This window comes from Gopherus flavomarginatus, chromosome 1, assembly GCF_025201925.1.
Source record: "Gopherus flavomarginatus isolate rGopFla2 chromosome 1, rGopFla2.mat.asm, whole genome shotgun sequence".
Lineage (NCBI taxonomy): Eukaryota > Metazoa > Chordata > Testudines > Testudinidae > Gopherus > Gopherus flavomarginatus.
This window is the reverse complement of record NC_066617.1, coordinates 119,363,268-119,390,216: the sequence shown is the minus strand read 5'-3', so window position 1 is coordinate 119,390,216 and position 26,949 is coordinate 119,363,268. Positions and strand designations below refer to the sequence as shown.

At 44.3% G+C, this 26,949-nt stretch overlaps 1 protein-coding gene and 1 long non-coding RNA gene across 3 annotated transcripts in view; one reads left to right on the top strand and one right to left on the bottom strand.

Annotated features, from left to right (window-relative positions):
• Positions 1-20,092, bottom strand: part of USP18 (ubiquitin specific peptidase 18) — a 30,939-nt gene extending 10,847 nt beyond the window's left edge. For both annotated transcript variants that reach the window (XM_050967859.1, XM_050967870.1), the window contains exons 1-6: positions 19,993-20,092; positions 12,416-12,631; positions 10,746-10,842; positions 6,332-6,477; positions 4,484-4,563; positions 282-428 (exon numbers count right to left, since the gene is read on the bottom strand). In XM_050967859.1, coding sequence (XP_050823816.1) covers positions 282-428; positions 4,484-4,563; positions 6,332-6,477; positions 10,746-10,842; positions 12,416-12,578 — 633 coding nt within the window. In that variant the 5' untranslated portion in view covers positions 12,579-12,631; positions 19,993-20,092. The remainder of the gene's footprint in view (positions 1-281; positions 429-4,483; positions 4,564-6,331; positions 6,478-10,745; positions 10,843-12,415; positions 12,632-19,992) is intronic.
• LOC127058235 (uncharacterized) lies at positions 7,619-10,670 on the top strand. The gene is made up of 3 exons (XR_007776319.1): positions 7,619-7,685; positions 8,032-8,191; positions 10,584-10,670. It is a non-coding gene; the product is annotated as an uncharacterized LOC127058235 (long non-coding RNA).
• Positions 20,093-26,949: the final 6,857 nt, after the last annotated feature.

Below are 26,949 nucleotides of genomic sequence, written 5' to 3'. Positions count from 1 at the left end.
GAGAGCTTTTAGAGGAGGTGTTTTACCCAGAGAGGGGAATCCTAGCCAGGACACCAGAATTTTCCCCTACGCTTTTCAGAAAGGAGCCTCAAGAGCTTAATCTTCCACCTGTAAATCCACCTGGGATAAACAGAGTTTTACATCACTTGAAGGGTCAGTATCCCTTGCACAGACACTGGCTACAGCCCCTAGGAGGAGAGGCACCGGAAGTTGACGCCTGTGCCTTACGGAGTGGACTCTTCCTTCCTATTAAGTGCGGAGTGTTGGAGTGTTGAACCTACCAGTGTCTTCAGTCGCTGAGAACAGGAATTAAACATTGGGAGTGGGAGGGTTAACATGTTGCTGTCCCTCTTTGTTTCAAAGGAGCACTTCTGACAAACCAGATACTCCTGCACCCTGATAGTGTACAGCATGGTCAACCTGTCAGCCTGAAGAGTAGAAAAGAACAAGAAATGGATATGAACATAAGTGGCGAGTTATATGGGCCCGTGGTGCCCATGCTCCACCAGAATTCCTGAAGGTGGGCCCAGCTCCACCAATGTTTGGGCCCCACGCCCCGTGCTTAGGGGGTCCCCGCGCCAGGGATTGGCAATGTGGGGCACTCTCACCTCAGTGGCAGCTCCCCCATCCCCGGAGAGGCCCCAGTACTGACCCGGCTCACAGCCCATTGGCTGGGAATCCCAGCCAATGGGAGCTGCAGGGAGCGGTGCCAGAGCTGCCTGGCCACATCTCCACAGCAGAGGGGGAGGGAGCCACAGGCAGCGGCTCTCAGCCCTGGGCAGAGAGTGAACAGCAGGAGTCAGACTGACACACAGTCACAGCCGGTGGGCCAGGGGTTATGGGGACAGACAGACACACGGACACAGCGGGGGGTTGTGGGGACAGACAGACACAAGGACACAGCCGGGGTTTATGGGGACAGACAGACACACGGACACAGCGGGGGGTTGTGGGAGAGAGAAATACAGCCAGGGGTCATGGGGACAGACAGACACACGGACACAGCTAGGGGTTGTGGGAGAGACAGATACAGCCAGGGGTCATGGGGACAGACAGACACACGGACACAGCTAGGGGTTGTGGGAGAGACAGATACAGCCAGGGGTCATGGGGACAGACAGACACACAGACATAGCCCAGGAGGTTGTGGGGGCAGACAGACACAGCTGGGGGTTGTGGGGGCAGACAGACACACGGACACAGCCGGGGGTTGTGGGGACAGACAGACACACAGACATAGCCCGGGGGGTTTTGGAGGCAGACAGACACAAGGACACAGCCAGGGATTGTGGGGGCAAACAGACACACGGACACAGCCAGGGGTTGTGGGGACAGACACACAGATACAGCTGGGGGTTGTGAGGACAGACAGATGAAGCCATGGGCAGGGGAAAGGAGCAACGATGGGCACCCCGGGGCTGGCATAAAATACACAAGACAGAGGGGGCTTCCTGAGGGGACTATAGCAACACCCCCCACAGAGCAGACCGGGCTGCGGCTGGCTCCGTCCATCACGGCCCCCTACCCCACAGAGACCCACACAACCCTCTGCCCCCACGAGAGACTCCCAATGACCCCTGTGCCCCTGTCACTCCTCTCCAGAGAGCCCCCCTCTTTGTGCCAGACCACTCCCCTCCCCCACTGCCTTCCCTCCTCCAAAGCTCCCTTCAATCTCCCCCTTTGCCTTCTGCCCCCAAGCCCAGCCCATTCCATTGGCCGGGAGGCTCCCAGTCTTTTAGCCAGCAGGGCCCACGGGAGCTGCACCTGAGGCAGGGTGCCTGCTTGCAGAGGCAGCCTGCCTGGCTGTGCCTCCACAGCATGGAGAGGGGTAGCCACAGGTGAGCAAGCCCTGGTCATCATCATCACAGGCGCAGCAATTCTCTAGATATTTAATTTCACTGAGGCAAGTAATTCAGTCTACTCTTCCTTTCCAGACAGTTTGTGACTTTTCCGGTAAGAAAACTTAACAATTTTTTTGCCAAGAAGTCCATTTATATTTTCATAGGCAATTTTAAAAGTCACATGAATTGAACCTGTTTTTTTCCATTGATCCAAAAACACATGGAAGATGTGCAGATTTTTATTTCATTGGGCCAAACCACCCTGTATAGAAATGTAAATGTTGGAGCCAGAAAAGCTCTGCAAGGGTAAGGGTCCCTTCAGGAAATTGTCCTCAAGTCATTCATTCTTCTGGGCATTCCATTCTATTGTTCCCTCCTATAGTGATAGTGATCAGTGTTTCCACCCACAAGGGAGAGGCAGAAGACTGGGTTAACCCTGTGGTGACTCTGCCTCTACCCTTGTTCTCTATCTGCTCCCTCTACCAGCCCCTTTGGTCTCCCTAGGATTGCCCCTACCATTACTCCCTCGGTGTCTTCTTGCTCTGGAGCTTCTCATGAAGTGAAGTCTGTCATTACAGGTTCTTATCTCTGTAATGTATTTAATTTTGATGTATTTATTAAGTGTTAATTAATGCACTATGGGAGTTTCCTTCAGCCCTCTGTATACATTGATCCTCTTCTTTCCATATGTTTTGCCTATATGGTTTTCTGCAGCCCTAGGGCAGCCAGCAATAACACCTGTGCCTTTGCAATGGGTTGAGGGAAGAGGACCATGGGTTCCCTATTTATGTGATTTGCAAGAAGTATTATCATTATTCAAGGTACCAAATGTGTTTAAATGATATAAGTACCTTGTAAAATCCCAAAGCAAGCTCATTTTCATTTCTCATATAATCTCATATACAGTATACACACATTTTTCATTAATTATATGAGTTGAATTTATTATTCTTATTATGAGCTAGGTTACTGTTTTTGGTTTTTTTCAGTGTGGCAAAATGTGTGCAACTTTATGGGTTGAATGATTGAATGACATAATACCCACCTGCCCGCATTGTCCATCACTAAATCCAGTAATGTTGTCAAGTTTTTGTCGCACAACATGGTGGTGCCTACCCCTACCTTGTGCTTCAGGGAGTGATGGGGGCCAGGGCAGCCTGGGGCGTTAGTGGGGGGCCTGGCATTGGCAGCAGCGAGTGACCTGGCCCCAGCCCACTCCGCTCAACCTTGCCAGCTCCCGGCATTGCTCAGGGGCAGGGGCTTCGGGGAAGAGGTGGAGTGGGGGCGGTGTGGGAAGAGGCTGGGCAGAGAGGGTTGCTCTCTGCTGTTGGCACCAGGGACCCCGCTAACCTCCCAGGCCACCCTGGACCCCAAGTCCCCCTGAAGCACAAGATAGGGGTAGGCATCCTATGGATGGGACGGATCCACTTGGGCACCACCAAAAATTATACAAGCCTGCCGCCCATGGAGATGAACCACCCAGCTGATGCTTTTCCCTGGGCAGGTGTGACAGTGGCTGTATTGGACACTTAATGCAGAGTCACTTCTTTAAGACTTGAAACCAGATCTTTCATCTGCCTAGACAGAGAGTACCTTGCAGCATTTAAATGAGGGCAATATAAATCAGTGGTTCTCAGCCAGGGGTACACAAAGGTCTTCCAGGGGGTACATCAACTCATCCAGATATTTGCCTAGTTTTACAACAGGCTACATAAAAAGCACTAGTGAAGTCAGTGCAAAGTAACATTTCACACAAACAATGACTTATACTGCTCTATATACTATACACTGAAATGTAAGTACAATATTTATATTCCAATTGATTTATTTTATAATTATATGGTAAAAAGGAGCCAGTAAGTAAGTTTTCAGTAATAGTGTGCTGTGACACTTTTGTATGTTTATGTCTGATTTTGTAAGCAAATAATTTTTAAGTGAGGTGAAACTTGGGGGTACGCAAGACAAATCAGACTCTTGAAAGGGGTATGTTAGTCTGGAAAGGATGAGAACCATTGATATAAACACCATGGGAGATTACATAGGCTACGGTAGCAATAGGGCCTTAACTGTGAGACACTTATATGTACAGTTTTGTATTGAACCTGCATGAACAAACTGTGCTACTGGTGTGGAGGAAAGTCAGCATTACTGTTTACTGTTAGCCTAGGAGCCTCCGATGGGGGGAACTACCATCCAGATAACATGTAAAACATTACTGAATATTAGAGACAGTTGACAGACATTAATGCAAGAGGTGGGGGCTGTTTAAAGATAGCAGTGAACAATATTTATGTACATTTGAGGTAGGAAGAAACATGAGTTAACCAAAACCAATTTTGCAAAAGGAATGTGTTTTTTCCTGTTAACAAGCAGTCTCTCCCACAAAGGGAATTACCACCTTGGTGTGGTCTGAAAGATGTACAGATACATTTTAATTGAGACTTGAATTGCCAAAGCCCATGACTGCAAGATTCCTTGTGGCTGGGAGGTGAGAGGCAGGATTGCTTGGTAGCAGCATGCCAGATGAGGTGGATGGAGGTGACTAATGTAATCTCACAGAGAACCAAGGTTAGTGAACAGGGAAAGCTGTGGAATCTCTAGGGTGCCAGTGGCACATTCCTTTTTTCAGTCAGAGCACTTACCAGCTGCCCGTCTGTGATCTGACTCTTAATTAGGTTCCAGAGGCTCAGGAAGAGTTGAGCAGCATCATACTGGACAAACACTGGACAAACAGAGACATTACAACCAACATTAGCATTGCAAACAGTACATTTCATTCCTTGGAGCCCCTCTCAGAGACCTGAGGTTTCCATCTACTTTCTCATCTGCAGTCCTCCCCAGCCTCAACAACCTCCTACCATGCCAAGCATCTGTCTGACCTCTGAGGAAAGTGTGGAGTTTCACCTGGAGTCCAGTCAATGTTGCTCTTGAACAATCTCTGCGTCTCATTACAGAACAATATAAGGCACCTCCTTCCAACCCAGGGGCTGAACACATTGCTACCACAGCACTCCTTGCCAGCTCAAGGAGTCAAGTACAATGCAGGAATCTTACAGTTGGAGTTCTCACTGGGCCCAAATGGCACATTTACAAACCTAGATGCGTGGAAGATAGTTTTCTGCAGGGCTTGCTTAAAAGAGTCCATTGAGAAGATGCCTGAGAACCACACTTAAGGAAAAATCCTGTGCCCTTCTCCATGGAGTAGAACCTGTTAGCTCCACTGCTCAAGCTGGAACGGGGGTGTAAAATTTAGGAATTAGGCAGAGAGTGCACACATACTGTGAAGCACAGAGCCCTGTTCCATGGAGGCTACCTGTGCATTAGGGGCAGCTTTGTGGAATGGCTCCACAGCCTGCGGCACAGTGTTTTTGCCTTCAATCTCCCTGCAAGTCTGCCCAATGCCCAGTGCAGATACTTAGGCTGTGTTCTTGCACAAGGATCTGCTCCTTAATTTGCATACCACTAAGAAGATTACAGCCAGCCATGCCTCTACTATGGAGGTACAACCCATAGAGTTGACAGGTTCCAGGATTTAGTAGTCCAGCCGGATCCAGACAGAGCATTGTAGGCTAGAGTCTATTGTGCCTATGCACCATTCCTCCATATTAAAGACAAGAGAGAATGTGGGCCACATTGTAGAACTCCATGAGATTTATTGGGCCATCTCTCTTTCATTGGAACAGAGAAGGCTAAATGTAGGCAACTCAATCTCAAAGGGACACATTTAGCTCTGATGTAAGTAGGCCCACTCAACTGCTTACCTTCCTGCCTATACCTTGTCTGAATTTGCTGGTATATCTGTACTGTAGCTCTCTTAACAGTGTCTTGTTAAGCTGTACCGCTGTAAGAGCGCTCGTCTAGTTGCATTGTGCCGATAGGAGAGCGCTCTCCCATCGATATACTAAAACCAGCTCAACAAGTGGCTGCAGCTATGTTGGTGGGAGAGCATCTCCCATCAGCAAAGAACTCAGCACACAAGCACTTATGCCAGCAAAAATTCTGTCGCTTAGGGGGTGGTTTTTTTCATACCCCTGAGAGACAAAAGTTTTGCCAACATACATGCTAGTGTAGACATGGCCTTATTTTCGAATAAGAGAGAGAGAGAGTGCAGCTTCCCCTCTATGATCATGCTGATATGTCAAGCAGTAATCTGGCTCCCTCTACTCCCAAAGCATTTCACACCTCTGTCTAGAACCAAAGTGCCTGCCTCCACCTACAGCAAAACATTCTGCTCCTATAGAATATGTGCAGCCATCGCAGCCCCTGGCCAAAAGTGAGGTCACTCTCCACGGCTGTCGGTCTCGCCTGATCTGGAAATAAGTCCAGCTGCCCTTCCCCAGCGGGCAGGCTGCTGCAGCCAGCATAGCTCTGGCCACCATTTCTCCAATTCCTAGAACACATGAGGAGGTGAGTCAGAGGACACACTGAGCTTATTAGCGCTTGATGACTTCCCCTATTCAGCAGACGGGGGCTGGCTGGTTACTGCTTACGTTTCAAATTGTGCAAAGTGAGACAGCGGACAAGTTGATGGGGATACACGGCTCTCTGTTTGCTACGCTGCATCTGTTCCAACAGCAAGAGCATTTGGTATGGGACACTCTTCTTTTGTTCTGTATCTACTGTCGGCACTTTGATCCTGTGAATAGAAAACACAACAGGAGCAGTGAGCAAGCATCCCAGGTACAAAGTACTAGGCATCATAACCAAAGGGGCAGAGTAAACGACACAGACAGCAGTTGAAGAGGCAACCATTACCTATATGCCTACTATAAAGGAGTAAAGAAAGAAGACTTGCCAGCAGGAGGCAGCTGCACTACTTCAATCAGTGGGGCAGGTAGCATATTTTAAAGAGAGAGGCCTTGATTCTAAGTTTCTTCATCCCTGCATTTGGGGCAGAATGAATGGGCCAGAAAAGCATTTAAGCCACCCTGGGAAACAAAGACTAGCTGGAGCACAGTGGGCTCCAGACATATATACCTCTTCCTGCCCTTCACCCACTCCATTCTGCCCCAACACACCAAAAACCCTGCCCATGATGCTGTGTGCTACGAACAGGGTTGGTATAAAGCCCTTATTTCAACTCTCCCCTAGCTGGAAAGGTGCCCTGCCCAGGAAATTATTTTGCCAAAGCTGTGGAAAGAGGCCTTAACATGACTGAAAATCAGCCTTCTATTGAGTGGTAGAAATAGCGAATTTCAACAGGTGCACTTTCCTGCTCTTGGTTAGAAATAGGGTGCTGGGAGGAGAAATGGGGTGAAGGAAATGGTAACAAAGGACAAACTAGGATTAAGGGAAGGGAGGAGGCTGGCCGGAGCACATTTTAGAACCTAAGAAGGAGTTTTGTGGTTGTATTTCAGCCCTGGAGACCCAGATGCACATCCAGTGATATGTTTGGGCTCAATCCTGTGATGCACTGAGCATCCTTAGCTTCTCTTACTTCAAGGGGAATTGAGGGCACTCAGCATCTTGCAGACTGGGCCCAACACACAATGGTCCCTCTGGTATTAAGATCTTCCACTGTGGGCTTTTCTTCATTGCAGTGTTAGCTCAAGTTATCTACTCTCAAATTACTTACACTATGCAAGATGGCACAGGGTTTGAAGGGACCCCTGGAGGGTATGTACTCTGTGTGGCACTCAGTTCTGTGGCAGCAGCAGCGCCGGATTTACACCTTATGTGCCCCTAGGCACAGCATTTCAGTGCCCCTCCCCCACCCCCTGCCGCCTACTGACGACCTTTGTGTTTTCCGTAAAAAACGAAACCAAAAGAAATATAAACACAGCCTCCCTAGGAATGCATGGGACCCTCCGCTACAGATGACGCTCCCAGCCTGAGCCACCCCAGGTGAGGTGCAAGGGGGGAACTGTGCCTTCCATATCTCCCGCAGCCCAGCGCAGCAGCCACGCTCCGGCTCTGCCTGTGCAAGTGAATGGGGTGCTAGCCACACCCTTCCTCCCCGGCACAGGGTGGAGGCAGCAAGGCGGCCGAGATTGGGAAGGCACTGGGACACTCCCAGCACCTTCAGCAGCCACCTGGCCCAGCCACGGCTCACAGCACCCCCACACGGGCTGACTTGGACGCTCACCCTGCTCCAGCCCCACATGCTCAGCAGCCACCAACCCATGCCAGGAGCCCACAGGGGAGCTGAATATATTAACTTTTTAACTTTTAACCCGCTTTTAACTTTTAGGCACCCCTAGAACATCAGCGCCCCAGGCACGTGTCTACTGTGCCTAACTGGAAATCCGGTCCTCAGCAGCAGGTGGGGAAAGAGCAGGGGTTCAAAGTCAGCACAGGTCCCTCTTCTCTTCTGGAAGCAGAGGGGAGCTCTCTTTATTCTTCTTGGACTGGTAAGCAGCTCCCTCCACATCCACCCAGCCCCCCTTCAACTCCCCCTAGTCTGGGTAAGCAGAGCCCCCCTCCTCCCTGGTTGATGCAGTAAGAGCTCCCTCTGCTGGCTCATTCTACTTTAACACCAGGGAGGGGGAGGGGGCCAGCTGAAACATGGGCCTGTCCCTCCCCCACCATCTCTTTGCCTGAGGTCTGCCATAATGGCTCTGGAGCTGTCCTGTGGCTATGGGGGGAGGATTACTTCCCTCCCCTCCACTGCTCATTTTCCCACTCCTCATACCAAGCCTAGCAAGCAGACATCAGTGACACCTCTATGCAGAGGTGAAAGTAAGCCGGTCTGGTCAGGTACGGCGTAGCGGCAAGAGCCAGTACGCCGTGCTGGACCACACCGGCTTCCACGGCGGGGATTGAAAGGGCTCAGAGCTGCCCACGGCCGCAGGCAGCCGAGAGCCCTTTGAATCTCGGCCGCGGCTCCAGCGGCTGGGCTGAGGCCAGGATTTAAAGGGCTTATAGCTCCCTGCGGCTGTGGGCAGCCCAGAGCCCTTTGAATCCCAACCGCAGCTGGGATTTAAAGGGCTCAGAGCTCCCCTCAGCGGCAAGAGCTCTGGGCCTTTAAATCCCTGCCCCAGCCCCGCAAAGCTCAGGGTTCCCCCTGGCAGCCAGAGCCCCAGGCCCTTTAATTTGCCACTGAGCCCCGGGGGGCTCCCAGCCACCTCTTCAGCTAGGAGCCCCTGGTTGATTTAAAGGCCCTAGATCTCCCAGCCACAACTGGTGACCCAGGGCCTTTAAATCTTGAGAGGCCACACCTCTTCCAGATGAGGCCACGCCCCACTCAGGACTCCAGCAGTACTGGCAAGTCCTCTCTCTCCACATCTCTGCAGCACTGCAATCCTGTCTCTTTCCTCCTGGGTGTGTATGATGGGGAATACAAACCCCATGCTGGAGAGCAAGGGGTTAAAGAACAGCTCTGGTGGCCCTGCCCAGCCACACCTGCAATGCCTGCACAAGCTGGAGGCAAGCCTTTAAAAGGGACAGTGGCAGAGCCTCAGAAGCAGGCAGTGGAAGGGAGAAAATGGCTGTTTAGAGGGGAAAAATACTGTCCCGGAGCTCACTGCTTGGGACCTGACCTCACAGCCCTGTGCAAACCTGCAGAGAGGAGAGAAGAGGCTGGTGACTGAGTGTGCAGGTCAGAGACTGGATTGGAGTGATTTATTCCTGCAAGCTAAAGGAGAGTTGGGTAGGAAGTGGTCTGGGGGTAGCTGCTTAGCACCCCAGGGTGCTGAATGCAGCTGCCTACTATTGGGCCCTGGACTGGAGCCTGCTGGAGAAGGCAGGTCTGAGCACCCCTATCCACTCTGGGAGGATGTTGCAACAACAGGAGCTTTTACAAGAGTGAGAAGCCAGCTGGGAAAAGACCTTGCCTATTCAAGGGCCCAGTCCCCAAAATCTCTGTGTATAATATATGAAGATATACCTATCTCATAGAACTGGAAGGGACCCTGAAAGGTCATTGAGTCCAGCCCCCTGCCTTCACTAGCAGGACCAAATACTGATTTTGCCCCAGAGGACTGAACTCACCATGCTGGGTTTAGCAGGCCAATGCGCAAACCACTGAGCTATCCCTAGAAACCTCTGGTTTGCGGGTGTTGAAGGGCAGGACCGTGTCCTCAATGGGGAGAGGACCTGCCATAGGCTGGCACTGTTGGCGCTGTGAACTTTCTACAGCATGTCAGTGAGTCTATCTTTCCTCTGGTAAATATGGAGATAGTGGGGAATATACAGAGACTATTCACTTTAACAAAATAAACTATAGTGAGCTGAACAAACTGGAAACAAATTGAAATAGCTGTCACTGTGATCAGCAGAAAGGTACAGGGTCCAAATCTGCCCTGTCTCACCAGTTCTGTGCAGCACAATATAGGGGCAAAACACATTCAAGCAAAGCGAGGGGACACAACATGCTGTCTGTCCACCCAAACAAACATCTATCCCAGGCAGGCGTGAGGCTGTGCGCTTTGGGCCTATAGCTGTGGAATGTCTATAGTTGTGAAGTGAATGGTTTATATTGTGGCACAGGGATTATTCTCCATGGATATAACTAGAATAAAATGATGTGCTGTTATGGATAGGGTGACCAGCTGTCCTGATTTTATAGGGACAGTCCTAATTTTGGGGACTTTTTCTTATATAGGCACCTATTATCCCCCACCCCCTATCCTGATTTTTTATACTTGCTATCTGGTCACCCTAGTTATGGAAAAATATAATACTTAGATCAGTATATATATTATCTCAAATATCCCACTCGGATTAAATTATACAAATGTGCAAATATGGCCTATTTTCAGTCTCTTATGAGCCCTCATGAATCAAAACTGCTGTGTTTTGCAGAGCCCTAGTCTTCTGCCTCAGGGAATTTGGGAAGCACCTGGCATCTCCTGATAATCCATTCCTTTGGATGGACATTCCCACTTGAAAACAGAGGTGAGGCAGTGAAGGTAACACTGGCAGTCTGACCTCAGGGAATGGGCACTGCTCCTGTGCATCTCTTACCTTCGTAGTATCACGGTGAAGTGTGTGTTCATGAAGAACACCTGAAGCAGAGAATTCAGGCAGCAGCTCAGTCCCATATTGTACAGCCCAATGGCTCCTGTAGGGACAAGAGGAAGTGGGGCTTAAAGCTCACATGGAGGCAGGGAGAGTAAGGGATGGTGAGAAGATGGCAAATTTCTCTTTGGCCACTTTCAGCCTATTTAACATATAGGCCCAGCATCTTCACCAGGATGACAGAAGGGTCAAATCTACTCTTACTAGGGTTGCCAATTTTGGTTGGATATATTCCTGGAGATTTTCGCACATGACATAATCTTTAAAGCTTACCTTTCATTCCTGAAAACTCCAGGCCAATCCTCAAGGGTTGGCAACCCTATCTTACACCCCTTTAAAATCTTAGCATTGGTTTGCCTCTGACAGCTGGAGAGAGTTGGGAGGGTGCCTCCAAAAACAAGCTCAGGCTGCAAAACCTGGATCTAGGTTAGTCTGACCTTGAAACTCATTCCCCCAAATATGTGAGGGTTGTCTGGATGAGAGAGTTTATTCAGACTTCTATGGAGCTAGGCCCTAATCACAAAATTCAGATCTGGCTTAGGGTCCATATTTCAGACCCTGTCACGCCAGTTCAAGGACATAGATTCAGGGTTCCTGTTCAGGTCTGACAATCTATCTCCAGTATTTTAACCAATTTGCCCAATCTCAAAGAAAGAGACAAAGTTAAAGGGGAGGAGGTAAAGAAAAGTAATTTTCACTTAGAGGTGTATGAGAAACAAAAGCTTCTGTTTTCAAGGGAAGTGAAGTAAAATGGGTAGAGGTGAGATGTGTTGTCCCTATCAAGGTAATCAGCTTACACCAGAGGCAGACACTCACAGGCTTTGTCGTCACTGCAGTGTTACTTTGAGCTGTTGCCTGTAACTGGACTCCCATCCACACACACAAATCTCTAGCTCGAGTTGAGTGGTGCTTTAAATTTCAGCTAGCAGGCTCATCAAAGGGCCTGGGTTAAAACTCAAGTGCTGCTGCTGATGGCGCTATTATTGCAGCTGGGACTTGACTACTGTGTTGCTAATGCAGCCGGAATGTTTTCCACTGTGACCTTTCTCTCTCAAGCTAAGCTAACTTGAGAGGAGGTAACTGGAGTACAGATAACTTGAGTTAACACTGCAGTGAAAAAAAGCCCACAATGGAAAGGTGAATGTAGTGGGTGAGAAAAGGTAACTGCATGGGATACAACAGTATCTGCCTTTAAAAAAGTGAAGAAAGCTTTTGGGAGGCTAGTCCAGTGATGTAACTTGGTGATTAGGTTCCATGACCTAGAAGTGACCCTTCAACAAACCCACGAGCAACTTTGATGTAGTGTGGAGGAAGATGCAACCAACATCCAACCATCCTCAACTAGAAAGAAAATCTGCTCAGTTTAGGGTTTTAAAGGGAAGTAAACTGTTGGCATCCTCATTTAGCCCTTTTCCTAAAGCACAAAGCTTTCACTTGGCAAAGTCAGATGAGTTTGTTCAATATCTGATTTGTACGACTCCTCCATGTGTGACTTTTAGCAAAGAGAAAAAGAATAGGAGAGAGAGAAGAGAGAGAATGAAGTGAGAAGGGAGCAGGAACAACATGGAGTGAATTAGACAGAAAAAAGTGGGGGGAAGGAGAGTAAAAACAATTACCATTGTTTAAGTCTGCCACACCACAAAGCGCTCTTAGCTGCTTGTCACCTCTTTCCACAGCTTCCTCTCTGCCCTCTTCTCCATCTTCCGCCTTCCTCATGCTCTGATTTAGTGCCGGCTCTGACTTTCTGCTTTTCTCTGGGCAGCCAAATCCCTGGCCCATCAACAGCACAACACAACACAAGGACTACAGTAATACAAAAGGACCTAGAGAGACTGGAAAGATGGGCAGAATATAGTAAAGTGAGATTCATCTTAGTATTTATTATACAAATGCAGAACAGTTTTCACAATGAAGAATATTAGTAAAATAAACATGATTAACATCATTACATGTTGGCACCCCAGAAGAATATTTGCAGGGCAGTATAAGTGGAGATCACACTTCCACTGCACATCCTGTACTTGTTTTGTGGCTAAATTAAAGATCCTGGTCTGCAGGGCTGTCTGTTAGGCATCTTTCATCAACACTAAGTCTCTTTAGACACAAAGGAAAACTGAGAGAAATGTTCAGGATCCATTTAGTCTGGCTGGCTGGCCTTGTCTGGTATGCCACAGTAGTATCAGACTATTAGTTTATAGCCACACTGATGGAGTTACGATAATTTAATTGCCAAAAATCTTTGAACTTCTTTTTATTTGCCTCAAATGTTTTTATCTGATCAGGAAACCAGGCTAGTCTGATCATTCTCAAACAATGAAAAAGCTGAAAAACATACTCTTGATATCAAGGGTGGGGAAGCCTCAACTGTTGTACTGGCACCTAGTGTAATAAAAAATTAGTACAACTTCAACATTTTCTCTACAATAGAGTAGATACTCAATCCTGCAATTGCAGCACCACTTAGTGAGAGAACTGTGACCACTCCATTTCAGGAAGGCTGGGTGAATGAAGGCGCAGACATCTTTGGAACAAAAAGTGTTGCAACAAAACAAACTCTTTTAACAGGACGCTGATGTGGTTGTTAAAAATAATGTTTTCTTTAATCCAGCACAAAAGGAAAATACAATAAATAATTAGGTAAATTTTCAGAAGAGTTGCCTCCTCTTGCAGGCACAAATCTCAGTGGTGTCTCATTTAGGTATCTGATGGTTGTTTTTCCTGTCTTTGAAACTATTTTTTAAATGCTACTCATCTCTCTTGTAGAACATGGGGTGGGGATTTTCAAAGGAGCCTAAGAAGTTAGGTACTTACTTGCCTTCTTCATCCTCCTTGGAAAATTCCAGCCTTAACAGCTTAGCAAGAGAACTATTACAACTCTCATGCAGGTCATGGAGTGCTGAGAATGTCATTACCTTGAAGAATGGGACCTTTAGCATACACTGGTGGGCTTTCAAAAAATCACCACGATAAAGCTGCAAAGCAATGTGATGCCCTAGACTGTTCATCCAGTAGCATATCTGTATAACCAAACTCAAATATCAATCTCTGAACAGTCACAATGTAAAAAAATGTTACAACTTAATAGGAAGGAGCAATTTAAAAAGCACCAATAGCAGAAATTGACTGCAGTATCCTGAGGAGGCAAGAACTGGTACTAATATAACCAGAGTGTCCAGAGTAACTGGCAGCTAGAACTACATAACAATATCCAGGATACCATAGCCACAGGAGCCAGCTAGTAGCAAACACTGGAGCAAAATGATTCGCTGCGTGGCTGGAGTCTGAGTGCTAAACTGGGAGAATACCATCAATAGTGGGACTAAAATGCTAAAGGCCAGATTTTCAAAGATACTTATACACCTAAGCCAATTTGAAACCTAGCCCTAAGAGAAGCTTGAGCAACCTTAAACTTCCTCTCTCTTGCGAATGGATAGGATTTAATCTTAGGGCTTATCTGTACTAGGGAAACTTGCATCAGAATAGCTATAGTATACTGATGCAAATTTCATTAGTATAGATGAGTTCTCACATTAAATCCTACCCATTCACAAGAAAGAGGGAGTTTAAGGTCCTTCATAGGGCTCTAGCTTCACTGTTAAATATGTCTGGGTATCTAAATACCTTTTGGATATATCTAAATTCAAATCTCTAGTAGAGACAGAACTTTAGCTGGGCTAGGCATAAGGACTGGACACTGCCCAAGATGGTGGCGTGAGCTAGACACAGCCAGAGATGGAAGTCTTTAGGCCAATTTCAGCTAAGAGGGGAGAACTTTAATCACAATTCAGAGGGTAAAGGAGATGAAGAGGATTTTTAAATCTGTTACAACTCTGAAGTGGCCATAGCTGAAAGGGAGCACTTGAGAAAAGGGAGGAATATTGATTGTGTAAGGAGAAGACAGAGGAAAGATGGGGAAAGGGCAGTGCTTGAAAGAAGAAGAGGACGCAAGAAAGACTAAGGAAGAGGGAGACAGCAAGAGAGTTAACAGAAGAAGGGTTTAAGACGCAGAGTTAGAAAAGTGGGGTGAACAAAGGGAAGGGGAAGAAAAATGGTAAGGACTAAAATTGTTTATAATGTAAGGTGAAAAACAGAGAGAGACTAGCAAAGGTTGGGGGGAAAGAGAAGCCAGAGGTGGAAGGGAGAGATAGAGAAGAGAGAGAGGAGAATGAGATAGAGGCATAATCAGAAAAGGAAATAAATGCCCTTAGAGAGAGAGGAGAGATTGGAGAAGAGAAAAAAGAATGCTCAATGTATTAAGTGTTAAACACCACGGAAAAATTAGTGTGAGGCCATTACAGACTCTGAAAGGATTCATAAGTCACCAACATAGAGAAGGAAAGAAGAAAATTAGAAATATAATCTATGTAATGACAACAGTGTGCTAGCAATACAATAGCTATCATCTTCCAGTCTTAACATTTATCTTCAGTAGTTGAGTTGTGTTTGAAAGAGCACAGCCAAAAAGGCATGAAGCTAACTGAATTGATGAGACAGTTTGACATGGAGTTGGATGATAGTTTCCTAACTCAAAGGGTTGTATCCAACATGCAGCAACTCTGTTAGACCTTATCTTGACAGATAAAGATGAACTGATCACAGAACTAAAAAGTAATGTTTACTTGAGTACAGGTGATCAAGATTTGATCATATTTACAATGTGTAAACAAAATAAAGTCCAAACCAGTGATATATGTATACTTGGTACTTTATAAGGGCCAATTTCATAGAGCTGAAAACAATTATGAGCCACATCAGCTAGAAGGAAGAATTTAATCAGAAAAATATGAATAACAATTGAGAAATGCTTTAAGAACTCTTTACTAGATGCCCAAAAAGCCACAATCAATGTATTGGGTTTTTTTAAAAAAAACTGATTTAGAGGGGAAGTGAAGGCAGCTATAAAATATACATATATAACATATGGAAGAAAGGGGAAGTTGATAATAGCGAATAGAAATCAGAAGCTAGGAACTGTAGAAAATTGATAAGGAAAGCAAAGAGACCCCAGGAGAAATCTATAGCCAGCAGCGTTAAGGGCAATTAAAAGGAGATTTTTTTAAAGTATATTAGGAGCAAAAACAGTCCTGACAATAGTGTTAGTCCATTATTAGATGGAAATGGTAGAATTATCAATAATACATAAAAGGCAGAAGTGTTCAATAAATATTTCTGTTCTGTATTAGGGAAAAAAACAAATGATAACATTATGGATGGTTCCATGCCACTAGTATCTCAGGAGGGTGATAAACACAAACTACTAAAATTACATATTTTTTAAATCAGAAGGTTCAGATGACTTGCATCCAAGAGTTTGTAAAGAACTGGGCTGAGGAGTTCACTCAATTGTTAATGCTGATTTTTTTATAAGTATTTGTAAGGCCATCCAGCCATGGCTGGAGCAGACACAGATACAGGCTAGAGCTCGAACAGATGACTGAACTACCAAGCATCTGGGAGTATCCACAACCAGGTAGTGATGCTGAGCTGGCTGAGGTGGCTCCTATCACTCAGAGTCTATATATTGCCTTGGCGGTCATCTGGTTAGGTCTTTGCTGGTGGATTGGCTGAATACTTAGGACTCATCCGGCTCAGAACATTCAGGCTCAGGGATAACTCATCAGGCTCAAAACACTCCACACAGTCTTGGAATACAAGGGAAATTCCAGAAGACTGGACAAAAGGTAATATTGTGTGATTATTTAAAAAGGGTTAACAGGGTGACATGTAATTATAGGCCTGTCACACCGATATCAATCCAGGAAAAGATAATGGAGCGCTGGTACAGAACTTGTTTAGTAAAGAATTAAAGGTAAGTAATATAATTAAAGCCAATCAACATGCATTTACAGGAAATAGATCCTGTTTAACTTGGTATCTTTTTTTGATGAGATTACAAGTTTGGTGAATAAAGGCAAGAGCATTGATTATAATATACTTAGACTTCTGTAAGGCATTTTACCTGGTACTGAATATTTGATTTAAAAACTAGAAAGATATCAAATTAATATTAACACATTACATGGAATAAAAGCTGGCTAACTGATAAGCCTCAGTGTAATTGTAAACGGGGAATCATCACTGAGTGGGTGTGTCTCTAATAGCATCCCCAGGGATTGGTTCTTGGCGTTATGCTATTTAACATTTTTGTTAATGACCGGAAAGAAAAAAAAATCATCACTGATAAAGTTTGCAGATGACACACAAATTGGAAAAGTGGTAAATAATGAAGAGGACCTGTCACTGGAACGATCTGGATTGATTGGTAAACTGGGCACAAGCAAACAATAAGCATTTTAATATGGCTAATGTAAATGAATACATCTAGGAACAAAGAATGTAGGCCATACGTATACGATGGAGGACTCTATCCTGGGAAGCTGTGACTGAAAAAGAAATTGGGAGTCATCGTGGTTAATCAGCTGAATGTGAGCTCCTAGAGCGATGCTGTGGCCAAAAGAGCTAGCAGGGGTTCTCAAACTGGGGGTCGTGACCACTCAGAGGGTCATGAGGTTATTACCTGGGGGGGTTGTGATGTGTCAGCCTCTACCCTCAAACCATACTTTGCTTCCAGCATTTATAATAGTATTAAATATAAAAAATGTGTTTTTAATTTATAAGAGGGGTTGCACTCAGAGTCTTGCTGTGTGAAAGGGGTCACCAGTGCAAAAGTTTGAGAACCACTGAGCTAATGCAATGCTTGGATGCATAAACAAGGCAATCTCGAGTAGAGAGGTTATTTAACCTCTGTATTTGGCACTGGTGAAACCGCTATTGGAATACTATATCCAGTTCTGGTGACCAAAGTTCAAGAAGGACATTTATAAATTGGAGAGGGTTCAGAGAAGAGCCACAAGAATGATTAAAGGGTTAGAAAACGTGTTTTATAGTGATAGATTCAAGGAGCTGAATTTATTTAGCTTAACAAAGAGACGGTTAAGGGGTGACTTGATTATAGCCTACATGGGGAACAAATAATGGGCTCTGCAATCTATTAGAGATTAGCAGAACACGATCCAATGGCTAGAAATTGAAGCTAGGCAAATTCATGCTGGAAATAAAGCATACACTTTTAATAGTGAAAGTAATTAACCACTGTAACAATTTACCAAGGGTTGTAGTGGATTCTTCATCAATGACAATTTTTAAATCAAGATTGGATGTTTTTCTAGGAGATATCATCTAGGAATTATTTTGGGCAAGTTCTATGGCCTGTGTTGTACAGGGCATCAGACTAGATGACCACAATGGTCCCTTCAGGCCTTGGAATCTATTAATCAATGTAGAGTTTCATTTCAAAATCACAATATGTTTTACTGGCTTCAATAGCTTTTCAAACTGAGGTTCAAAGGGATAATTTTGACCAGGCTTTTAGCAATTAGACAATTTTGATATAGTATGCGGATTTATGTACACAATGTGTTAGCAATATCCATCTAAATAAATCTGCCTACTTTTTAAGGGGAAATTTAATCTTCTCATATGCCTCTTTAATATTTCATAAACATTGCACTAAATGTGAGTTAAATTTACATTTGCCCTGAAAATCATATTCATCTAAATACCAGTGATCTGATATTCACATTTTGTCTTCAATGTTCGTACAAGGAAATCTCAGAATTTCTATATTACTGTTTACCTTCCTAAATACAGGAAATCCTGGTTCTGCTTTACAAGAGGTGGAGAAATGGTTTAACACAAGTGCTTCTAAATGTCTCCTTTCAAAATGTGTTGTTTTTCAGGCTAACTGTGCCTAACTGAGTCAAATTAGAAAGTTTTTAAAGAAGTAATAGTCACAACACTGATACAGGAACTACTTATTTTCTTTCTAAATCATAAATGGATAAAGCATACAGATTTCTCAGATCCATCTTAATTTTTACATAGACCTTAAAGACTATTAAATGAGAATCATGATTCTGTCGACATCAAAATATAACCATGCTTTTGAGGGGAAAAAATATATTTGCCATTGTCCAGTGAGAGAAGCAGCAGGATTTAAGAACTGAACTCCAGGTCTAGGAGTTAGGAACACAAGTTCTAACCACAGTTGTCACTTATTGGCCGTGATCTTGGACAAGTCATTTAACTTTTCTATGTCTCATCTGTAAAAGAGAGAGAACATTATCGACGTCACCGACATGTTGTGAGGTTTGTTTACTTAATGTTTATGCTGCACTATATAGAATGTTTTATTCTTGAATAGTATATGATTTACAGATTTCTCTCTCTCTAGTTCAAAAGAAAGTGAACCCATAATGTTGCATATAGTTTTTTTTTGGGGGGGGTTGCATTTAATATGCTATTCTCTTAATTTCATAAGAGACATTTCCTAATCTGATTTGGTGAAGAACCACAGGGGTGCTGGAAAAATGTGTATAGTGGGGGTGCTAGGAGCCATTGAATGAAACTGTAAACCCTGTATATAATGGAAACCACTTCAAGCCAGGGGTGCTGCAGCACCCTTTATTCCAGTACCTATGAGACAGAGACTTTTTCAATGTCTTTCCTAGTATCCTTGACCCATCTCTGTTCCCCATAAAAAGATTATCTTCTGGGTTCTGCGGGAACCCAGGTTTGCTAGGGCAAAAATGTTTAGTTCATGTGAAACTTCATTAAGAGACTGCTCAAAAATCTACTTTTATAATGGTTACAGAATGATATGGGAATTTGAAAGAAAACTTTTCTATTAATTACAATGTAATTTGCCCCAGTGCTGTAGTAAAAACAGAAATACCACTAATAGATCTTAATAATTCTGTGTCCCCTGAAAACCATTAACATATCAGTTTGGTAGTTTGTATTTGTAGTTTATTTTTTAAATAAAGTTTCTTTGGGGGTGTGGAACCTGCAGGATTGCTGGCTCTAACACCCCTATTCTAGTGAAGGAGTATGGCACAGCCACCTGCAGTGCAAACTTTGCTGGCTCCCTTGCCAGGGTGCCTAAACCCTGACTCCCAGAGAATACTGACAGCGATGAGAAGGTAGATACATTTCCATATTCTTTAAGTGCTTGGTCTTTTATCTGAGACTGCCACCAACTTATGTCAATTTGTATTGACCTGGACTAGAGGTGAGCTGACAACATAGAGATGAAGGTTTAAAGCCATGCGTTTCTCCAGAAACTGCCGCTAAAAACAAAAGTCCAGCCATGCAAAATCGATTATATGAACTGAGTGAAAAGGGTGGTACTTACTGCAGCTTTGGGGAGAAAGGAGAGACCGGTGGACTGCTTTCTGCTTCTCTTCAGTTCCCTGAATTAGACAGAGCTCCGATCTCAACGAAGATCTCCCAGAGTCTGCCGGTGATATGTTCTGCCGTGCAGCCTCAGGGGGCGGCACCGCACACAGCCTTTGGTTTAGTTTTGATTTCCCGCTGAACACGTTGAAAGCATAGAAAGTGAAACTGAAGAGCTGCTACGGTCTTATATAGACAGGGAGGAGGCTGCTCCTCCCTCTTCAACCAGGAGGACACACAAGCTAGCGGAGTGCAGTGAATCAGCTCAGAGTTTAGCTTTTACATTATAAGTTTTAGTGGAACACTGGCCCGCTTCTTTAAGGTATCCCACTGTTTCACACAACACTCTCTTGCTTAGGGGAAGAATCCCAGCACAGATATGAGGGTGAAGGGAAGGAGTCAGGAGCAAAAAGCAGGAATACAGAAAAGAGAACTTCTGGACTCTGCTGAGGCACTAGCATAGAGTCAGTGATCCCTGAAAATCCCTCTGCTTTGAAATGCAGTTAGATTAAAAAAAACAACACTCTAAGGCATTTAGAGAGACAGGTGGGTGAGATAGAACCTCACCCACCTTGTATCTCCAATATTCTGGGACCAATAGGGCTGTATAACTCTGCATACTCTCAGGTAATGGTATATGAAGGGGACAGGATGCTTGCCATTTGTGGGTGAAAGAGGAAATCCTTTCCTGTAGCAAGCTATCTAGTTTTTTTAAAGGTGGCTGTTCCAAGAAGGTTAGGGGTTGAAAAGTTTTGTGTTCCAGGAAGATGGATTACCGGGTGGAGGGTGTTGTCAAAGGTGTGTGATATATTTCCCTGACATTTTAGATTGGAAAAGGTGTTTACTAGAGAAGGGATGATTCCTGTACTGCAATTCTGCTCCTCTGAGGATATCATTTCACAGCATTCTCTTCCACCCACAGTTTGAGGAGTGGGGATGTCTCCATCCAGTGATGTTTATGTCTGCATTCTTTAAGCTGTCTTCTGCTTTTGAGACTTGTTTCTCAATCAGCATTATTTAGTGGTTGGTTTAATTTTTTATCTTATAGCAGTGACGGCCGTGTGATGAATTGCACAGGCAAGTGAAAAAATTGATTACTTTTGACGACCTCATCTGCCCTCTGCCTGCTAATCCATCCCCTCACTAGATTTACTCTAACAGGACTGCATGTCTTCTAACAAGAAATTCTGTCAAAGAAGCAGTTGCTGTAGACATTCCAATCAATAACGTAAGAATAGCCATACAGGGTCAGACCAATGGTCCATCTAGCCCAGTATCCTGTCTTCTGACAGTGGCCAGATGCTTCAGAGGGAATGAACAGAACAGGGCAATTTTGAAGATCCATCCCATCATCCATTCCCAGCTTCTACAGTTGGAATTTTGGGACACCCAGAGCATGGGGTTGTGTCCCTGACCATCTTGGCTAGTAGCCATTGGTGGACCTTGTGACGGGATCCTGGGACTGTGGGACCATTGTGCTCCCTTAAATCTCTCCAGCCTGGGCTGTCTCTCACAATGCTTTGCTAGTGACAATCAGCAAGTCTCTCCAGGTACTGTGATCTGTCAGCACAACAGTAAGTGAAGCCCCACACCCAGCTATATTGCATGAATGCTCCCAGAACCACTCATGAATCACACCGAGAAAGGCACCAGAGCCATATCCCCCCAGCTCCCAGAACTGTACCTCAGGAATATACGGTCTTGCACTGCTCAAGACAAGCAATGCAGATTTATTAATTGGTTTACCACTTCGATGGAAAGTGGATATACACCAGCATTTGAAAAACTTGAGCAGATCTGCCACACACTTCATACAAACTCACTGGTGAAGATAAACAGTAAAACAAATTTGACTACAAAAAGTAGATTTTAAGTGATGTTAAGTGAGGGCAAAAAGTCAGAGTTAGTTTTATATATATATATATATATATATATATATATATATATATAGTCCAGATGTTTAGTCTAGATGTTGCCCAGTTTAATAGGGTTGAGAGTTTAGACTGCGTGCATATATATATATATATATATATATATATATATAAAAATATGCATGCAGTCTAAACTCTCAACCCTATTAAACTGGGCAACATCTAGACTAAGCAGTTTTTCTCACCCTACTGGATATTGCAGTCCTTGATATACATATTTGTCCCTTAAATCTGGGCCAGTCTCCTCTGTTGGAGTCTAATGTCTTCTCAGGGTCTTTGTTGCTTGCAGTGTAGATAGGTGAAGGAGAAAAGACCCTGCATGTGGCCACTGTGTCTGTTTTATAACCTCAGTCCCGTGTGCTTGGGAAGCACAAGTCCAGGAATATCTGGGGGCATTGCTGAGTCTCCAGGCAAGGTTGAGCAGTTCCCCTGGTGTGGTGTCATGCAGGTGAGTCATTGTATTGTAGCTCCCTTGCTGGACAGTTGTTGTTGATGGGTTGATTGATACCCCGCCCAGTGATGGTTACTTTCTTTGCTGTTGCCTCTGGGGAGCTAATATCTGGCTGATTCCCCAACTTACAGCATGTTTTAGTGACCACCATACAACACAATTCTCATAACTTCATATGCATTAATGATACGCATATATGGATAGAGAAATGACTTTCAGAAGATCATAAGCTTTCCCCTGATACCTTACAAAGCATGCTTGATATGTAAGATCACTATTATATAAAAATGAGGAATATGGGTGTTACAGGATGTTCCCCCAAGGTATAGAATGTCACAGACCTATCCTCCATATTAGGGAAATGATTAGGAAGGCTTTCTACCAAGGTCTGTAAGGACCCATAAATTAAGTGGCGGTTAAATTCTGTAAAAGATCGCTTTCCTCCCCCCTTCCTGCCCCTATCCCCCTACTAGTTCAATCCTTTAATAAGCACATCAGTAGGCTAGTCCTAGAGATATTGTTAGAAGTGCTAGGGTGTACTGAATTAACAGACCTGTACTATCTTGAAGTGGGAACTCATTAGGCGGGGTGTTATGACTTACTATCTTTTACTGCCATTTAGAAAAGAAACTGTTGCAAGGACTGTAATAGCCCATTTACAAAGTAGAAACATTCCCCATTAGTTGTTACAGTTTATCAATACATTTTTCAATATAGTATCCATATAAATGTGTTTTAGGATGGGAGATAGCTGTGGCTGTAACCCTAATAGTACTCACAGACAGTCCAGAATGTTTAAGTGATGATATCCTAATAGTATGGAAATTGTGGAAGCTTAGGATTAGAATCTTTTTGGAAGACCTGTATTGAAAATGCCTTCCATTTCAAGGCAATTATCTTTCCACTGTCATGATCATTAAAATATCTACGTGGGCTTGAGACTATAGACCAAAGGATTTAGGCAGCTGCTAACTCTGGTGGAGGTAAGAAGACCGCCAGACAAGGAATTTTTTTTCTTTCTCATCCATCCCTCACCTCAGTCTCTGAATTGTCAGTGAGGACAGAATGTGTAGAACCAGAGCAACTAAAATGACCTTAGATAATTTAGAAAGCGTTTGAAGCAGACAAGACATCAAGCAGTCTTTTGTGAGAACTCAAAGGTTAATTCACACCATCTAGTTCAAGTTCAGCTACAGAAACCTGCTTGGAAACTGTAGCAGGAGGTGCTTGTGACATACCAGGGTACAATCCAAACTGATGAGCAGCTGTGTCACCCCTACCCTGCAACTTTTGGGTGCCTTATAATGCTTTGCTGAAGGAGTTCCTCCCTGGGCTGCTCACAAATAGACTTCCAGCATGCAAGTCAAACCCTGAGTGTCTGTCTGTAACTGCAGCCGGCCAGTCGCACTTGGGTTACATTCCGGCTCTCACCAGACTTGGTTATACTGCAGGGTAACCTCAGCACAACCCCAGTCCCTGATTTCCCCCCAGAAATGTATGTTCTGTGCTTCCCAGCCCTTTCCTAGACAGTACAAAATACTTCAAGTCCATTATTCCTTGAAGGGAATAATATGTATTTTATTATCTCAAATAGTTATTCAGACACTTCAGTTGAAACACACTGGATTAGATAAAACAATAAAACAAGTTTATTAACTACAAAGAAAGAGATTTTATGTGAGTACAAGAAATGAGCCATAAAAATCAGAAATGATTACAAGAAAAATAAGATGTTTACTTAACAAACTATATCAGATTCAAGCAAAGTCCTTTACCACATACTTTCAGCAGTTGTATTGACCAAACCCTCTAGGTCAGGAATCCCTCTCCTGGAGTCCTTTGTGCTTCAGGTGCAGTAAATGTCATAGGCAGGAGGAGGGATGCCTCAGGGTGTTTGTCCCTTCTTTTTATAGTTTCAGTCCCTCTCTTGAAACATTTTTTGATGGGCACTAGGAGACAAAGAGTCTATGTGGAAGGATATGCCCTGCTCGCTTTTTCTCACCTGTTTGAGCTTTCTTTGTTTCCTTCCCTGCCTGATTACTTTGCTTACTTCTTAAATGCAAATTAAGCAGAGCACACATTCCTTTGTTTAGGACAGACCTATTTGCCAACTTCTGTTTGGACAGGGTGGTGGGATTTGAAACATGTGTTAACACCATACAGGAGGATCTTATAACTTCACATACAATGTTGCCCCATATGTTACCAAGACAATACTGATCAGCAAATTATAAGTTTTCAAATGAGACCTCACAAGGCATACTTTGTACAAAGATTTTTACAATAGCTTGTAGAGTATGGAGACAGGAGTGTACTCTGTCACAGTGCCATAGCAGCTACATAACACTAGATGTTGGTGCAACAGCTAAATGAGTGTCAAGCTGCCTGGAAATGCAATTGAGGCATCAGATTACTTTTTTTTTTTTTTTGCTTGTTTTGTACTTCAGAGGGAAATAATCTTTTAAATTGCTCACATTAGACATGTGCAGAAAAAATACTTGATGTATATGTTAATCATGAATAATGAGCAAGGCTGGTTTCCTGTATTAGGAAATCTCTTTGTTATATATTATAGGTAGGGAAAAAATGCTCTAGTAGTGGATTAAGCACAGTACATACCTATGAAACTGGAGACATAGATTTTATTCCTAGAAAAGATTCCCTTGGTGACATTGGCCAAGTAATTTAAGCCTAAATTTTCAAAAGCTAATATATATGTAAATCCTCTTATAGGTATTTAAGTGAAGGCATAGGAAGGAAGGAGGTATGCATAGGGTTTTAAAAGGAAGTGATGAGTTCTCCACTGCCATCATTACTTTTGCTGCCTCCGCTGAAGAAAGCCAGCTACTAGGCAAAAACAGTCCCTCTAACAGAGTTGTATAGAATTCTCCTCCTGTTACAGAATTCTGTTAGCACGGATGTAGTTGCCTAGCGGCCAACTCCCTTCAGTGGAAGCAGCAGCAGTGGCAATGGAGAGCATTCTGGAGCTTCAGAGGGACAGCAGATGGACACAAGTTTCAGCAGGGTCTCCTCCAGGTGTGAGCAGAAGGCCATGCCTTTTGAGCCACAGGTGACAGCTCCTATCTCTTCCTGGGGCTTCAAATTAGGCTAGAACTGTGCTGGAGTTCTCTACTCAGCAGTGGTTTAGATCCAGTGCTAAAAGGTTCCTGTCTTCTATTAACATCTGCAGAATTTTTCCATCGGGATATTCTCATGTCTGCCTGAGAGAAGGGAGAACAGCTGCAGGAGCTGTGCTTTCAGTTTCTTGAAAGGAACAGCTCCCCCACAAGCTGCTCATACTGAGGGAAACCAAACACACCCCACTAGAGAAAGCCCAACTAAGGAGTTGGGCAGAGTCCAGGCAGGGGGTTGTATTTGCACCAAACCCAGTGAATCTGAGAAAGGTAGAACAATATTATAATTAGTTGTTAATTAATTAATAAAGAAAGCTAAATTGAAGGTAGCATACATGATCACAGGGAACCAGCCCACCAGGCCTTTGCCGGAAGTGGAGCCCAGCTGAGGCAACTGTAGTTGAGCCAGGGAAGCCCAGCTCAATGATCTCTAGCACTTGTTACTGGCCAGTCAGAAACAGGCTCCTAGATTAGATGGACCATTGGTCTGATATAGAATGGTAGTTCCTATATTCTGTTGTATGGCTTGTCTGTTGTGTGATTTCTCTCTCTCTCTCTCTCTCTCTCTCTCTTTTTGTAAAATGTTGTTTTGTTACTTTTTTAGAAATGAGTTATAAGTGCAGCAATTACTCAGGCCATGTCTACACTCACAGGGGATCGATGCTGCTGTGATCGATGCAGTGGGGGTCGATTTAGCAGGTCTAGTGAAGAGTGCTCTCCGGTCAACTCCAGTACTCCACCAGAATGAGAGGAGTAGGATAAGTCGACAGCCATGTGGTAAGTCGACCTAAGTTACGTCAACTCCAGCTATGTTATTCACGTACCTGGAGTAGCGTAACTTATATCGACTTACCCTGGTAGTGTAGACAAGGCCTCAGAATTGGTAAACTTGCTGTTGTACCTTTTTTTTTTCCTTTCTCAAGCTCTTCTCTGTAGCCTGGACCTACATTCCAGCATGCTAATATGCTAGTATCCTTCTTGTGCTGTCTACTGCTCCCTTATGGACCTACCTCCACTTCTATTTATAAATATGAAAACTTGCGTGACTAGCTTACAATGTAATTTGGCACATTTTTGTTTTAACTTTTGCCCCTCCTTTCTCTTCTGTGTCTAGTTTCAGTCTGGGTTTGCCTCATTCAGGGACAGATTCTGATACCTTTACATTGAATAGTATCTTAATCCATTAGTAGTCCTGTTGAAATCATTAGTCCTTCTTGTGGTGTAAGGTGCTACTCTATGGCTACATCTATGTTGCACACTTCTTTCGGTGGCATGTCGAGTATGTAGTTGGGTAGCCCTCCTAACATGAGTTTAAGAGACATGAAGCATGGCTTAGGTGAGTAGAATACAGACATGCCCGAAAGGTGTGTGTAGGTACCCGAGTACATACCCTACATTGC